Here is a 14690-nt window from a genome sequence, read left to right on the forward strand (position 1 = left end):
GCAATATTATTTTATATTAATATTATTATTGTTATCGTTATTGTTATCATCATCATCATCATCATCATCATCATCATTATTATTATTATTATTATTATTATTATTATTATTATTATTATTATTATTATTATTATTATTAACGGAAGTTTATTATCAATAGGGAAACCTGTGTGTAAGGCCTGGTAGAGGAGAGCTTTAGTTGTATATGATATGACTGTGTTGTATATTTTGTATATGTTCCATGTGCTGCACATGTATTATGTGTTGCATATGCTGTTAGTGTTGTGCATATTGTACATGTTGTTAGTGTTGTATATATGGTACATGTTTGATTTATTTATTTATTTAGTCAGGTTATTTTTTTTCTTTCCAGACATGTTATTACAGCAGACTTCACTTTCATCAGTCTTGGTACATCAACAACAACATCTGAAAAGAAGAAAAAAAAAGTCAGATATATAACCATAAGTTTTTGAATTTTTTTTTAAAGGCAGATAGACTTCCTAGAATCCTAACTTCTTTGTCCGGTTTGTTCCAAAGTTTGACACCAGTAAAAGATAAGGAAAATGTTTTCAGTGCAGTTCCTGCTTTCTTCTGTAAAAATGCTGCGGTTCCTCGTAGTTGGAAGCTGGATTTGTTATTCTCAATTTGTGCTAATATATTTTGTGGTAAACAATTCTTGGCTGCTTTTTAGATAAATTGAGCAGTTTTGTAGCTTATGATTTCATGTATATTCAATAGTTCAGATTTAATAAATAATTAATTTGTATGAGCTCTGTAATGTTCATTGTGAATAATTCTTTTCATGATCAGAAATAAAGGTTGTAAACCTCTTGTTTCCCCAGACTTCAGCACAGTAGTTAAGATAGGGCAGGACTAATGCACTATATAATATATGTCGTGCCTTCTGATTTAATAGTTCTGGCTAACCTTTTTTTTTGCAATTGTCTTACATGAGGTTTCCAATTTAGCATCTCATCAATGATCACTCATAGCTTTTTAAATTCAGCAACCCGCTCGATATTTACTTCATTCACCTTGATATTAATTTTGCGTTTGGGGTTTTTCTTCCCAAATAACATATATGTAGTTTTCGTTAGGTTCAAAGATAATTTGTTTATATCAAACCATAATTGCAGCTTGGCCAATTCCTCATTTACTCTCTGGCCTAATTTTAATATGTCATTTTCTTTGCACAGGATGGTTGTATCATCCGCGAAAAGTATCATTTTAAAGACATTTGAGACCTTACATAAATCATTTATGTAAAGTATAAACAATTTTGGACCCAACACTGACCCCTGTGGTACCCCACACACAATGTCTAATGTTTTTGATGTCCTCCCTCCCAGTGTGACATATTGTGATCTATTATGTAAGTAGCTCTTTATCCATTCTAGTTCTAGTTTCTCAGTTAGAATTTCATGATCAATTGTGTCAGAAAGCTTTGTTGAGGTCAATGAAGATTCCTATGGAGTGCAGCTTCTCTAGAATTTCTGATAACGGTGGTAGTAAAGAAACTGTGTTGTGTATATTGTACAAGTGGTTTGTGTTGTACGTATTGTATATGTTGTGTGATGTATTGTAATTGTCAGTGTTCGTTCGTTCGTCCATTTGTTCGTCCACCAAATATCTTCCCAACCGTTGCAGACAGGAAGATGAAACAAAAAGCGCATCACTCGGGCAGCGAAGGGGATGGAAATGAGATGATGACCTTGACCTTGAGAAAACTAGATCAAGGTCAAATTTCAACTTTTGTACACTCAGGAACCGGACAAGATAGAAAGACAAGGGGGAAAGCCAGTGTAAGACCATAGATCAAAGCCGGTGCTTTGATCTATGACAGTAGGTCAGAGCACTGGCTTTGATCTTTGACCTATGCAAGTAGGTCAAGGTAAAATTTTACATTCAGGGGTGTCGCGGGATGTTGCAGTTTGTGACTGCCTTGTTTTTATTGATAACGTCGGTATTATCGTAGCTGAGTGGTTGGTTCTCGAGACCCGTACGAATATGACAACGCTATCATATTTGTGTTAATCGATCGCTGGTGTATATTTGTGTTAATTGATTGATTGATTGGTTGTATCCTCCACACCTCTGAGCATCTCTAATATCTGCTTCACAGACTTGTTCTCGATGGGATGAATGTGATTTTTCAGTGCTTCCACAGACGTGTCAGGTTATTCTGGTGTCGGTCCAACATGTCCTCTGCTGACATGCAGCATCTCCATCATGTGATGAGCTGTTGCTTGTTTTTCTGTTAATCAGTTAGATCAGGCTTGTCTTACAAATCCCACAGAGAAAAGAGTCTGTGTGAGTTGCATGAAAGTAGAGGCCTCCATTTCGCACGCAGTTTTTCAATTGGTTTCACTTAATCAATCTTGGTGACCCAGCCATGAAAACCCCAGTTCAAGAACAAGCAAAAGTCCCAGGAGCTCTGAGAACATCCCATAGTAAAGACTTAAATATACCCAACATGCTGTATGTTCGCTGTTCAATGTTCTAAAGGACAAACCTGGACATGGAGGCGTCACATGACTAATAGAAGATCACTTTTATTTCCACATGACTGTTGAATCATAAAGGTGTGAGGAGCCAGGTGAGGCCCCAGGGCCCCAAACGGACTGCAGGGCCCACCATGTTGATATGTTGATGCCTGGTTCCCCCACATATGTACATGAAGCTGCTGAAGCTTCCATGGTGACATATTGTCACCATGCTTCAGTGTTCTGACCTCTGCATTAGGAAGGAAGCATGGAGGTCTCACTAAACAAGTGAAACACAAATGTTAGCTCAAACCCTAATCCGATTTCAGATGGAAGGAATTATTTTCCATAAGATTCCAGCATCCATTGTGGAGTTGTGGGGTGCTCTGGCCACCATGGCCAAACCTCAGTAATGGAGATTATGAGTGGGCATTGGACACAGAGACATGGTGCTGCTCTGGTTTCTGATGTTCCACAGCAGCGTGGCAAACAAAGCCTGATGTGTTGTTCACACACACTCGTCTGCAGCCACTCCGGTACGGTTGACATCTTGTGTCTCTAAATGGCTCAGGAGTCGCAGATATCGTCTTATCGGGGCCCGGGGTTCCCCCACAGCAGCACCAGCGTGAAAACAGGACTGGTCAGCCGGAAACCACCGATGAAGAATAGATATGATTTTCAAATATATCCTCATCACAAGTTAAACTTCTAAAGTGAAGGAGCTAAAGAAAAAGAACGTGATCTGAGAGAGAGAAGCTAAAATAAGGCCCCGAGATTCCCCAAAAGATAAAGTTGGCATTGGAAACATAGCTAATTTCTTATGGTGGGTATTTTGTGCTGTTTGCGGGCGTGTTATGGTCCCGCCGAAAGCATCGCTAACTTGTTTCTTCACAGGCCATTACAGCGAGAACAAGATGGGCTCACAGGCCAGCGGAGCATGGGACTCCCATGAGGCTCGGAGCCACCTCCAGGATCAATGTCACCATTTTGTTGATCAAAAAGTGTAGATCCACCATGCATGATGCATTTCCTTTGCTGAGTATCTGTCTGAGATGCCCATTCATCCCGCGATTCTTCACAGGAGTAAAAGTGGCCAGCATGATGCTGACGGTCGTAAGGGGCTCCAGTCTGCACGACACTCGTTTTGGCACAATGTTCGTATTATTCCTGTTAACGCTTACATTTGGCGGTTTGGAAACAAAGTTGAAATTAAGTCCAGACCAGTGAGCGATCTGGGCCTGGCTTCAGCTTAGAATTATGATGAATTAAAATAATAAATTTAAATATTATTATTATGATTATTATTATGATTATTATGATTATTATGATTATTATCATTATTATCATTATTATTATATTAACATTACTATTATTATCATTATTATTATTATTATTATTACTATTACTACTACTACTACTATCATTATTATTATTATTATTATTATTATTATTATTATTATTATTATTATTATTATTATTATTATTATTATTATTATTAATATTATTATTATTATTATTATCATCATCATTATTATTATTATTATGTTGTTGTTGTTGTTGTGGTGGTGGTTATTAAACACTTCATGTTAGTACAAAAAGCTGCTCTGTAAATTGAGATAATAATGAAATGCTAACACCGGGAACTGAAGAGGGTGATATAATTTTAAAAAAACAAAGAAAATAAATAAATAAATAAAAATAAACAAAATCTAAATTAAAATAATAGCTTACAGATTTCATAGGTTTGGATTTCATCCACAGACGGAGGGCGTTAGCTCCAGGTGAAGGTTGATTTACTGCTTTTGTCAAGGCAACAGAATCTCTCTGACCAATCAGTCAATGTCAAAAAGACATTTTGGACAAAGAGTTTTGGACAAAGTGAATAAATGTGGTTGTGAAAACACGATAATGAGACATTAAATTAACATATTTCTGCATCATATGTAATTAAATGTAAAGTTAATTGACTTTTTTAATGAATGATTGTCATATAATTTTAAAATCCCAGTTTGAGATAATTAAAGTATATCTATATAATTTATTTAAAGTATTTAAATCATTTAGGTCCACTGGTGAGGCCATGCTTTTAGTTTGTAGTCGAATAAAATAGTAATTATATGACCCAGGTGTGATAGGACCCAGGAACCAACCTGTTGGGTTCTGCTGTATTTTCATCAGACAGACGCTCCTTTAAACTAACTGATGTGAATGAATAGAAACACGACTTCTTGGCGTGTAGCTCACACTCATAGACTGATGGACTTTATCAATGGAAACATGTCTGTGTTGACAGGCCTCAGCTATAATTCAATGTCTCATCAGATTCTTTGTCATGTTGGGTCCCAGTGTAAACTAACCTAAATCGATGGAGCTGAACGCAGCTTTGCTCCACTCAGGTCGAGATCCGGAGCCTCGTGACGACGAGTCAGTGGGTTTGAGATGGAACTCACAAAACATCAAGGCAAGAAGCAGAACGCAGTCATTCATCATCAGGAGTCACCGTACCACAGACCGCCAGGCCCACATGCTTCACTAACGCTTCCTTAGTATGTCTATTTAAAAATAATAATAAACATGACTAAATAAAATACGAAAACTGATCGTAAAAATAATCGTCTGTCTGTTCCAGGCCTCCAAAGACAAAATACTGCTTTTCATTACTGATTTGAGAGCTGGAGTCCAGCTGGTATAAATACTCTGATATTTACTGACTGTTGTTCCTTTATCAGTCTGTCAGGAGACAGGAAGTAAACCAGCGCAGTTAACCAGACCTACATAAAACTAGCTGGTGTCCAGTCTGATCTCAGACCAGCACACTGATTTATATTTGAGGAGAAATAATCTGATAATTTCATTAATGTTATAGTCTGATGGTGATTAATTAATGTGTGATTTCTAGATAACGACATTTGAAAACTATTATTCTTGACGTCTTGAAGTTTGATTGTTTTGGGAATGAAGAGTTTTCTGTTTCTATATTTGTTCTTTCTCTTCTTCTTTTTGGCTTTGGAGTGAACCAGAGCATCGGTGTCTCATCGGGGACTTTCCCTCAGAACACAAACTAGTCTGAAGGCTTCATGTTTTCCTCTCAAGCCCCTCCGGAAGTCTGGGACAAAACTGCACCGCCACCTGGTGGACGCCGTCAGTAGTGGATCAGATAAACAGGGTTCTGGTTGGACTCGTATGGATGTGGCCCCTAGACAGAAAATCTGGTCTCAGTCAGTGGGCTCTGAAGTGCAGGGGACCCAACCCCTGGTCCGCCAACCGGCACCGGTCCGTAGATCATTTGATACCGGTCCCCAAACAAAATCTTTCATGGTACAAATGATTTTTTTTATTAAAGCTTCCAGATCTTATTTTGAAAATCCTTACGACCGCACTTGACGCCGTTGCATCACATGTTTTTTGTCATCATCTTTATAATTTGAGTCATCATGTTGTGGGTTCATATTCTGTAGTATTTTAGTTAATGGATTACAGAGCTCACACAGGCACTTTGGGGCAGTCTGGAGTCCTTGGGGGTTCTAAGGGTTCCTTTAGGGGGGCGGCTGCCTCACATTCAGTACATAGACAGACTGTCTATGTACTGCCTTGCTCAAGGGCTAATGATGTCCAAATGAGGCCTCATGGGGCATCGAACCCTTTGGAACAATTGTGTTGAAAACTGGTTCATGACTCGAAGCCCCATTCATTGGGACCGTGGGCATCCTCTGCTGGCAGGAGGCTGTACTGCAGCCACAAAACGCTCGACGTCAGAAGCAGCGCTTTGAGGTTTCCTCTATTGCGTATATTTTCTGAATGACACCAAATATAATTTAATATGTTAATCCTTGCTTGAGATATTGTAGCCTTATATTGTAATTAAATCTAATTTAAATTAAATCAGGAAATTGATTTATGACTTTTGAGCCTTGCAAGGTTCAATAAAGCAATAGGATATAGATTACATGTTCATGCACGTCTATGTAATACAAATACATACATATAAAGCAAACACTTCACCTACAATTTAAATGACGTGGGTGGTTTATTATTTTCTACGGTGTGAGCAACAGAGCTCGAAAATAAGTTTCTTAGAAATTAAAATCTACTCTGTTCAGCGGCATCAGTTCAAAATGTTCCCAGAATTGAGATGTCATTCTGGTTGGTTCCATTGCAAAGTAATTAGAAAGCAAATCGTAAATCATCTAAACGATAATCTGATCAATCAGATATTCAAGATATTCAATTTAGTGCATTTTAAAATGAAAGAAAGTTTAAGAACAGAGTTTCTGTGATTAATCTGAACGGCTGAAACACTTCCTGTCTCTCATGCAGCTCTTCATTCTGGAGAATTCAGTTTTCTCAGGCGTCTTGGAAAAGAACATCCCGGGTCAGGAGTCACCTGTCTGGACTTCCTGTGATATTTCACACCATCCTGCTGAAAACAGGTTTATGAAGGGATGGGAGGAAGTGGACTCACCTCTGGCCTGGACCTGATCGACTCGGCCCAGCTCCTCCACCAGGAAACTGGTGCAGCGGTCCATGTGCCGCCAGCGGACCTGACCCAACAACATCCAGCTCTTCATCCTGGTGGAGAGCGTGGGCCAGCCGGGTCAACGTCTGCAAACACAGTGAAGAGCAGCGCTGGACATGACCAGCGGAGCTGTGAGAACGTACCACAGGGAGCTCCGCTGACCTTTACGCAAATATACGGCTCTTCCGTATCTGATGATGATGACATGATTTGATAAGGATTCACCCCGATGTCTACGATTGCGTCACTTCCGCTGTCATGGAAGGCATCGTAAATTATGATATATTTTGTCTGACCAACGTCCCCATTGATCATAAAAAAATAATAATGCCACCAAAACGTTTGTTTAATTACAGTATTTTCTACACTATAAGATGCACTCGACTATAAGGCACACCTTCAATGAATGGCCTATTTTAAAATGGTTTTCACATAGAAGACGCACTGGATTACAAGGTGTTGGTTTTTGAGGAAATTAAAGGCTTTTTGGTGCGTCTTATAGTGCGGAAAATATTGTATATACTTCAAATAATGCAAACTGATGATAAATAAAACTTGTTCTTTGCACTTTGTGTCACTAATCTAAAATTTACCTGTTAAAAATAAATAAATACGGAATTAATTTTATTTAAATTCCGTTTTTAAATAAAATACGGAATATCTTAAGAGAACAGATTTCCCACTAATATTAAAAAAACTACGAAACTAAATGTTAAAATGTTCGCGTTTATTTTAAAAAAAAAAGCAAAAAAAGCTACCAAGTCGCCCAAACATGGACGAAATATCGCGAGAATGTAAGATAACGACGTCCCGTTCCGCTCGACAGGAAGCGTGTTACGTCACATATTTGACGCATCAAGGTTGTTGGAGCGGTACTACGTGTCATGTGGAGGAGCTAAAGAACCCGCCTCCCCCTGTCTCTGGTTGGCTAATCAAGACGTGACGTCCCTTACACTACACCTAATCTGAGAAGATGATTAGTTCAACAGGAAACGTCATCACGTTCAGAGCCAATAAGATGCAGCGTACGGTTTCGATGGCGTCCCCATAGTAGGACGAGTAAATTTCACAAACAGGCATTAAAAAAGCCTAAACCATTACATTTATAATCTACACATTTAGATATGTGGAAACAATTTACTCCAAATAATATAAATTGGTAATGTAATTATAAACATGATAAAATAAAGGAAAGTAGCTGTGAGAGTGCATAGGCCATACTTTTTTGGGATTGAAATAAAGATGACCCCTGTCCATTAATTTGTGTTTCGGCCTCCTGGATTGATATGATAAACTGAATCCACTCTGAATCTTCATCTTGTTTATTTATTTACTTTTAGTGGTATGTTTATACTGACACCTACCTGTAGGTTGACAAATTCAGAAAAAAATCTTTGTTTGCCAACAACTGTATATAACTATCTTTGACTCAGGATTACTCCACCACCAAATTTATACTAATCTGTTCTAAATGTTTTGAGTTGTCTAACAGAAGATCTATAAATTATGTTTGTTTATGACTAAATTACTGGGTTATGGTTACACTAAGATTTAGGATTATGCTAACTTTTTAGTGTTAGTGTAAATTTTAGTTCTTGCTTCTCTCACAAATTGCCATCTATAAAGCATCAAATAATCTGTTAATCTATAAGGAATATAGGATTCCTGAATGATGTATTTATTCCAATCCCAATAAAGTACACAACAGCGATAAACATTTGAAGAGCACACACTATTCTCTTCCACAGGTGCGTTGTTTCAGTTTTGTGTTCTTCAAATGTTTTAAGATTTCTTCAAATTCTTCAGCCGTTGATCCATCCCGACCATTCCTACTGGATTAAAATGCAGTCCGTCGGCCATGATGCTCTATGTGGACTGGTAACCTGATAATAACCTGACACCATGACACTTGCCTCCAATCTGGAGCTCATGTGTGTGATTTCTGTCAGTAAAGCCGTTACTTCAAATCAAGTCAGTAAAACAGACACAGTCCAAATCTAAAGATTTATTTTGTATTACCTTATACACAATCAGAAAATGACAACTCCTTTTGTTTTCACCGTCTTCTAACCTATAAGTGATAATAATCGTCTAATGCAAAACTGATCTAAGTTAGAGGTGGGCAGCCTGCGGCGTAGTGGTTCTCAGAGCCGAGCTGAACGCAGGCGACAGACAGCACTGACGGCTCAGTGAGGTCAGTGCTGGTGTCCGTGCTCACGTCTGGAATGCTTCCGTTTCTACGGGAAGTTGTACGACCAGACGCACGCTCATGTAAATATGTAACAAGTTGGAGTGGGCACTGGACTATAAGGCGCACCTTCAATGAATGATCTTAAAACTTTTCATATATAAGGCGCACTGTCCGTTTTTTTAGAAATTTTTTTTAGGTGCACGTTATAGTGCGGAAAATATTGTAGATCTAACTCACACTGGAGGGTGGAGGCAGAAACAACCAGCACTGAGCTGGTGAAACTTTCTGAGTGAAGACCAACAGTCCACAAACTGACCTGTGGACCAGGAAGCATTCCAGACGGAGGAGTCACAGGTGTGTGTGTGTGTGGGGGGTGGGGGGGTGGGGGGTGGGACTGGAACTGACAGCAGACTTTCTGCTGGGAGCTAATCTCAGTATAAAAAGGAAAAACTATGGAGTTACAAAGTACATGTGCTTCCTCTGACAAAAATAAATCTCTACACAGATGTTCTCTCTGCAGTTAGACGGACAGTCGCCTGTCTCTTCTGAGGTAGTAAATAAGTAGAAATATCATTAAAGGCAAGTATAGAGATGCTTGACCTTGAGGTACACCACGCACCTGTGTGCACCTGGTCTAACGTTGAATTGACACCAACAGTGGTAAAAACAGCCTAATTGTTACAGGTTAAAAGTAATTCTAATGATTTTTGCAGAAAATATGACAAAGTAGAGGTAGAAAACTTGACTGTATTATAATGTCAGCATCTGCCACTAGATAAAGAGTTTAGATTCTTAAAATCTACCTTTATAGTTTCAAACTAATGGCACAAGAGCCAAAATAACTAGAAGCAAATACAAAAAAAAAAAAATTATAGAGAAACCCACAGTTGTACATGTTTGAGGTACAGATCAAACGTAGTAAGTGCTTAAACCCTGTCAAGAGATTAGACACTCTTAGAGAGGCACAACAGTAGCATTTTAAGACATTGGTGCAACACTTGGAGGCTGGTTCTAATGCCTGATACAGACGTCCTTCAACATCAAGTTCATGGAATTAAGGCAGAGGAGAGACGCCCGTCGGCCTCTCTGAAGATCTTCTCTCCACATCACGGTCCGTGTCCAGCTGGAGGCCTCCTCCACCTCCTCCACCGTTTTTTAGCGTGGAGCCTCCACAAAGGCTGCTGGTGAGGATTCATTATAGTTTCTGTCTGACTCCATCAGAGGGACGAGGCAGACCGAACCACCGCTCTGCTTCCCTTCTCTGGTTTTCCTGAGGCCCGGCAGCACAGAAAAGGCCGGGGGCGAGGCACAGGCGCCCAAGTGTGTGTCCTCATTACACCGGAAACTTGAAATCCAGCCCGACAGCTTCAGCGGAAGTGACGTTAATACCAACAGTGAAATAGGTACAAGTGCTCTGGAAGGCCTCTGGAGAACTCATGGATTCAATGCGGAGATTCACAACAAGCAGGTCACAGTTACAAACCAACAGGTCCAGTGGTCCAAGTCGACGAGAACAAACACCGAGTGAGGAGGGAGCCCTTTCAGATTTAACCTCAATTATTAATCAGTTCCCAAAATCCTTAGGTCAGATCACAAAGTTTCACGTCCCACTATGGGAACTGTGAGTGTGGGAAGTGGGATGGGCGACAGGGACAGTGGAGAAAAATCGACTGGCAGCAAAGTGCTTCACCTTCCTTACGGTGACAAAAGGCGTTTTCAGAAAAATAATTAAAATTTGACATGTTTGGTTTTTGGAGTTGAGATGAATCTGTGCTGAGCATCACAGCACTGGAGCTCCTGACGTCATCTCATCACAGGTTTGATGGGCACCCGAGTTACGGTGTGTTCAATGACTATCGGTGTGATCAATGAATATCGGGGATCGTTTCTCTAATCGGCTGGAAAACACTTGAGATTTTTTTTCTTTCATGAGGGACAGGAAGCAGCCCTGAGCCGGTCGTCGGGTCGGCAGCTCTGACCTGGTACCGGTACCAGGTAGGTACCGGTACCAGGTAGGCTGGTACCGGTAGGCTGGAGCAGTTTGAGGCTCAAGACTGCCCTTTTCAGGTAGAACACCAACAGCTTTCCATGAATTCATCCCCTGGCTGCCAATTACAACCAACTGCTGATCCCTGAAGACTCTTCCAAAAAAAAAAAAAGTATTTGAACCAATAAGGGCGATCCTTTCAAATCAAAGGTCATGTCTTTGAGGCAAGACTTCTCTGCCTGTGCTGTACCCAAAGTTCTGGCCACAACATGTGTTTAAGAAACAGCAACCATGTTGTCAGGGAAATTTAAGTGCATATGAACATAGTGATGCTACGCAATATAATTAAAATAAAGAGTTTTTTTTTTTTGTGAGCATGCTGAAGTGACCTGAAACAACTTCTAATAGAAACACATCAGGGCTTCCAGAGGGGATTTGTTTCTGCCCCGTCACAGGTGGAAAAAATAGGGTCGTTACGCAAATAATTCTTCAGTTCAGTTCCAGTAACGGAGAGACAATTTTTAATTACCATAAACTAGTAATAGTTTGGGGGGGGTTACACTATATTTTAGGTTTAGTATGCTCAGCCTACCTTTACAGTAACTAACTTTTCTTTATTCTGCTAACAAAGACTCAAAAAGGCCAAATTTTAATGACCAAACCAGAGGACAAACCTCACAAACACTCGAGATACGGACTTATATACTGGTGTACAGCTCTGAATATTTAACTGATTAACCGCCACATCCACACACACACACACACACTGCTCCCTAATTCTGCGTGTGTGTTACTTAGTTTTGCTTGACCTCCGTTTATTTTAACGGAGCACATCAGACACCGTCACGGCGAGGGCCGTTTAACCTTCAAGGCTTCTACAAATGAGCTAATCTGGAGAGTTTCAGTAACAAACGTGAAACGTTAGCGGATTACAGATTCCTAACACTGCTGTGTTTTCCACCATCGCCTGCGACCGGGTGACTCTCCGCATTGTGCAGCAAGTGACGAGAGTTAAGTGCATCGACTGTTGGTAAGAAGAAGAACTACTCTACTTTGGTTGGAGTGAGATCGTCTACGTTTCCTCAGCGTTTCAAGCTTCCTTATTAAATAATGAGGTAATACTGATGAGGTGATTTGTTGTGTTCAGATAAAACTAAGATTGACATCATTAGAGGCTAAAATTACAACGAACAAAATGCTTCTTTACCCTCGTGACGAAAGGCGTTTGTGGGAACAGAACTGCTTACTGCTGAAAGGCCTGGTAGTAGTGAGGTAGGGAGCCTGAGTTGCTCATGGGGGGGCTGCTGTAGGCCTGAGGTAGCTGGCTGTGGTTGTGGGCTCCTGGGCTCTGGTGAACGTGAGCCTGGGGAGGCTGGAAGAAGGTGAAGGGCCCCGGAGCCTGGGAGGGGAGCCCCGCCGAAGAGGACGGAGAGGAAGTGGTGGTGGTGGCAGGTGGATAGCTCATCACTAACCCTCCCATCCCCATGTGGGGGCTGTAAGGCGGCAGGCTGAAGGGCAGGAAGCCCAGCAGGGGGCCGATGTCCATGTTGGTGGTGCAGGACAACTCGGACGAGGAGACAGCCGGGCTCCTGGACAGCAGGTGGGGGTCGCCGCCGCCGCCGCTCACCCCGTCGCCCATCACTTCTCTCTGAGGGGAGGCGGAGGCGGAGGAGCTGGTCACGCCCAGGTGAGGCGGGGGGGCGCTCTGCAGGTCCAGCAGGAAGCTGTCCACGTCGGCGCGAGGATATGAGGTAGATCCGTGCTGGTACCTGGACATGTTGCCGTAGGGCTGCTGCTGCGGGGCCGCCGGGGGCTGCAGGTGATGGTGGTGGGGGTGGGAAGGCTGGGGGGCCATGTGGCGACCCACGCCCATGTTGGAAGGCAGGGAGCCCTGCATGAGGCCATGAGGGTGACCCAGCCCGGGGACGGGGTTGGTCATGGGGTAGGAGTTGTACATCTCTCTGGGGTAGGTGTCCAGGGCCTCCTTGGGGGCAGGGCCCATGTCGGAGTTCACGGGGCTCGGCTCCTCCTTCACTGGGCACTGGGGGGTGGGGGTGGGTGTGGCCACGGGAGTGCTGGGCGTACAGGGGGGCATGGATCCCGACTCCTGCGCGTGGCTCTTCTTCAGGTGGCGGGTCAGGTGGTCCCTGCGGCCGAAGCGTTGGGCGCAGCGGGGGCACAGGAAGTCCCGGCGCCCCGTGTGCACCACGGCGTGTCGCCGCACGTCCTTACGGGTGTAGAACCGCCGGTCGCACCTCTCGCACGAGTACTTCCTCTCTCGCACCGGCAGGGCGGAGTTGGTGTTCCCCTCTGACGGCGGGGGCCGGTCGATGTGGCCGCCGAGGTGCTCGAGCAGCGCCGGCGCCGCCTCGGGGCAGGGCAGCGGCGCCGCGGCGCCGTGGGCCGCGACCAGGTGGCGCCGGTACCCCAGCTGGGTGTTGTACTGCTTCCCACACTCCTGGCAGTGGAAGAGCTGCCTACTGGGGGGGTGGCCGTCCTGCAGCTGGCTCTTCAGATGGTCCTGCTGGTGGAACATGGTGGGACAGGCGGGCGGGGGCCGACTCGGCTGCTGCAGCACACGGACTGTTGGCCGAGAGCCTGAGCAGACGCACCAGACTCATGAGGACTCTCCGGGGAGCCGACCATCAGCCGACGAGAGCGCCGCTCGTCGGGTTAGCTTCGCGTTCCGCGACACGCTGCTGGTTGACCGTCGGATGCTTGACTGTCGGATGGTCGTGTGTGGCGATGACTCGAGGTCCGTCCTTCCTGACTGGGGCCAGCCGGTGTCCAGCACTTGATCCCCGTGACAGCCGCTGCCATAGCAACCCTAAAAGGGCTGCAGCGATGAGGGGCTCGGGAAGCGGCGCCTGGATTGGTGTGTTCCCTGAGAAGAGCTCTGTTAGTATTCAAGCACCGGTGACAGCAGCGGAATCAGAAGGGGGGGGGCGTCCTCACAGACCTGCAGACACAAAAGGACACCTTCAGGATTCACACGCAGCGGGTTTGTGTTTTTTAGTAGATTATTTTTCTCAGAGTTCATTTTACCTCAACAAAGTAGTGCATCCCTGGGATGCGCTTCAAGAACAATAACAGGACATATGGAAGAAGAGTACGCAGGGATTGAGTTTTGCCAATAGTACAAAAACTACAAACTTAATTTTAATGTTTTTGTTAATAACATTATAACCTTTTAAGTAGGAAGAAAAAAAAGAGCAAAATTATGTGTTAGTTTATCAAAATATTAAAGCCTGGTAGTCATTAAAAATCAGTTTTAGAAATAAATAAAGATGTAATATGGTTATTTTTTGGTCGTCAACCCCCCCTTTTTTGTTTTTGAATGTTGTTTTTGATGATCCAAAAGTGATGAAAGTGAAGTCTGCTGTAATAAAAATAAATAATAAAATAAAAATGTCTGGAAAAAGAAAAGAAAAGAAATTAAATTAAAAAGTAAGTCTTGCGACGAGAAACTCGCGCAAGTTTCTCGCATGAGATCAAAACATAATGGAGATT

At 42.7% G+C, this 14690-nt stretch overlaps 1 protein-coding gene across 1 annotated transcript in view; it reads right to left on the bottom strand.

The window, feature by feature from the left end:
* Positions 1-9027: 9027 nt before the first annotated feature.
* Positions 9028-14690, bottom strand: part of LOC137609355 (zinc finger protein PLAGL2-like) — an 8206-nt gene continuing 2543 nt past the window's right edge. The window contains exon 2 of the mRNA XM_068336341.1: positions 9028-14139. Within this exon, the coding sequence (XP_068192442.1) occupies positions 12424-13716 (1293 nt within the window). The 5' untranslated portion in view covers positions 13717-14139 and the 3' untranslated portion in view covers positions 9028-12423. The remainder of the gene's footprint in view (positions 14140-14690) is intronic.

Source organism: Antennarius striatus, chromosome 2 (genome assembly GCF_040054535.1).
Source record: "Antennarius striatus isolate MH-2024 chromosome 2, ASM4005453v1, whole genome shotgun sequence".
In the NCBI taxonomy this organism is placed as follows: Eukaryota; Metazoa; Chordata; class Actinopteri; order Lophiiformes; family Antennariidae; genus Antennarius; species Antennarius striatus.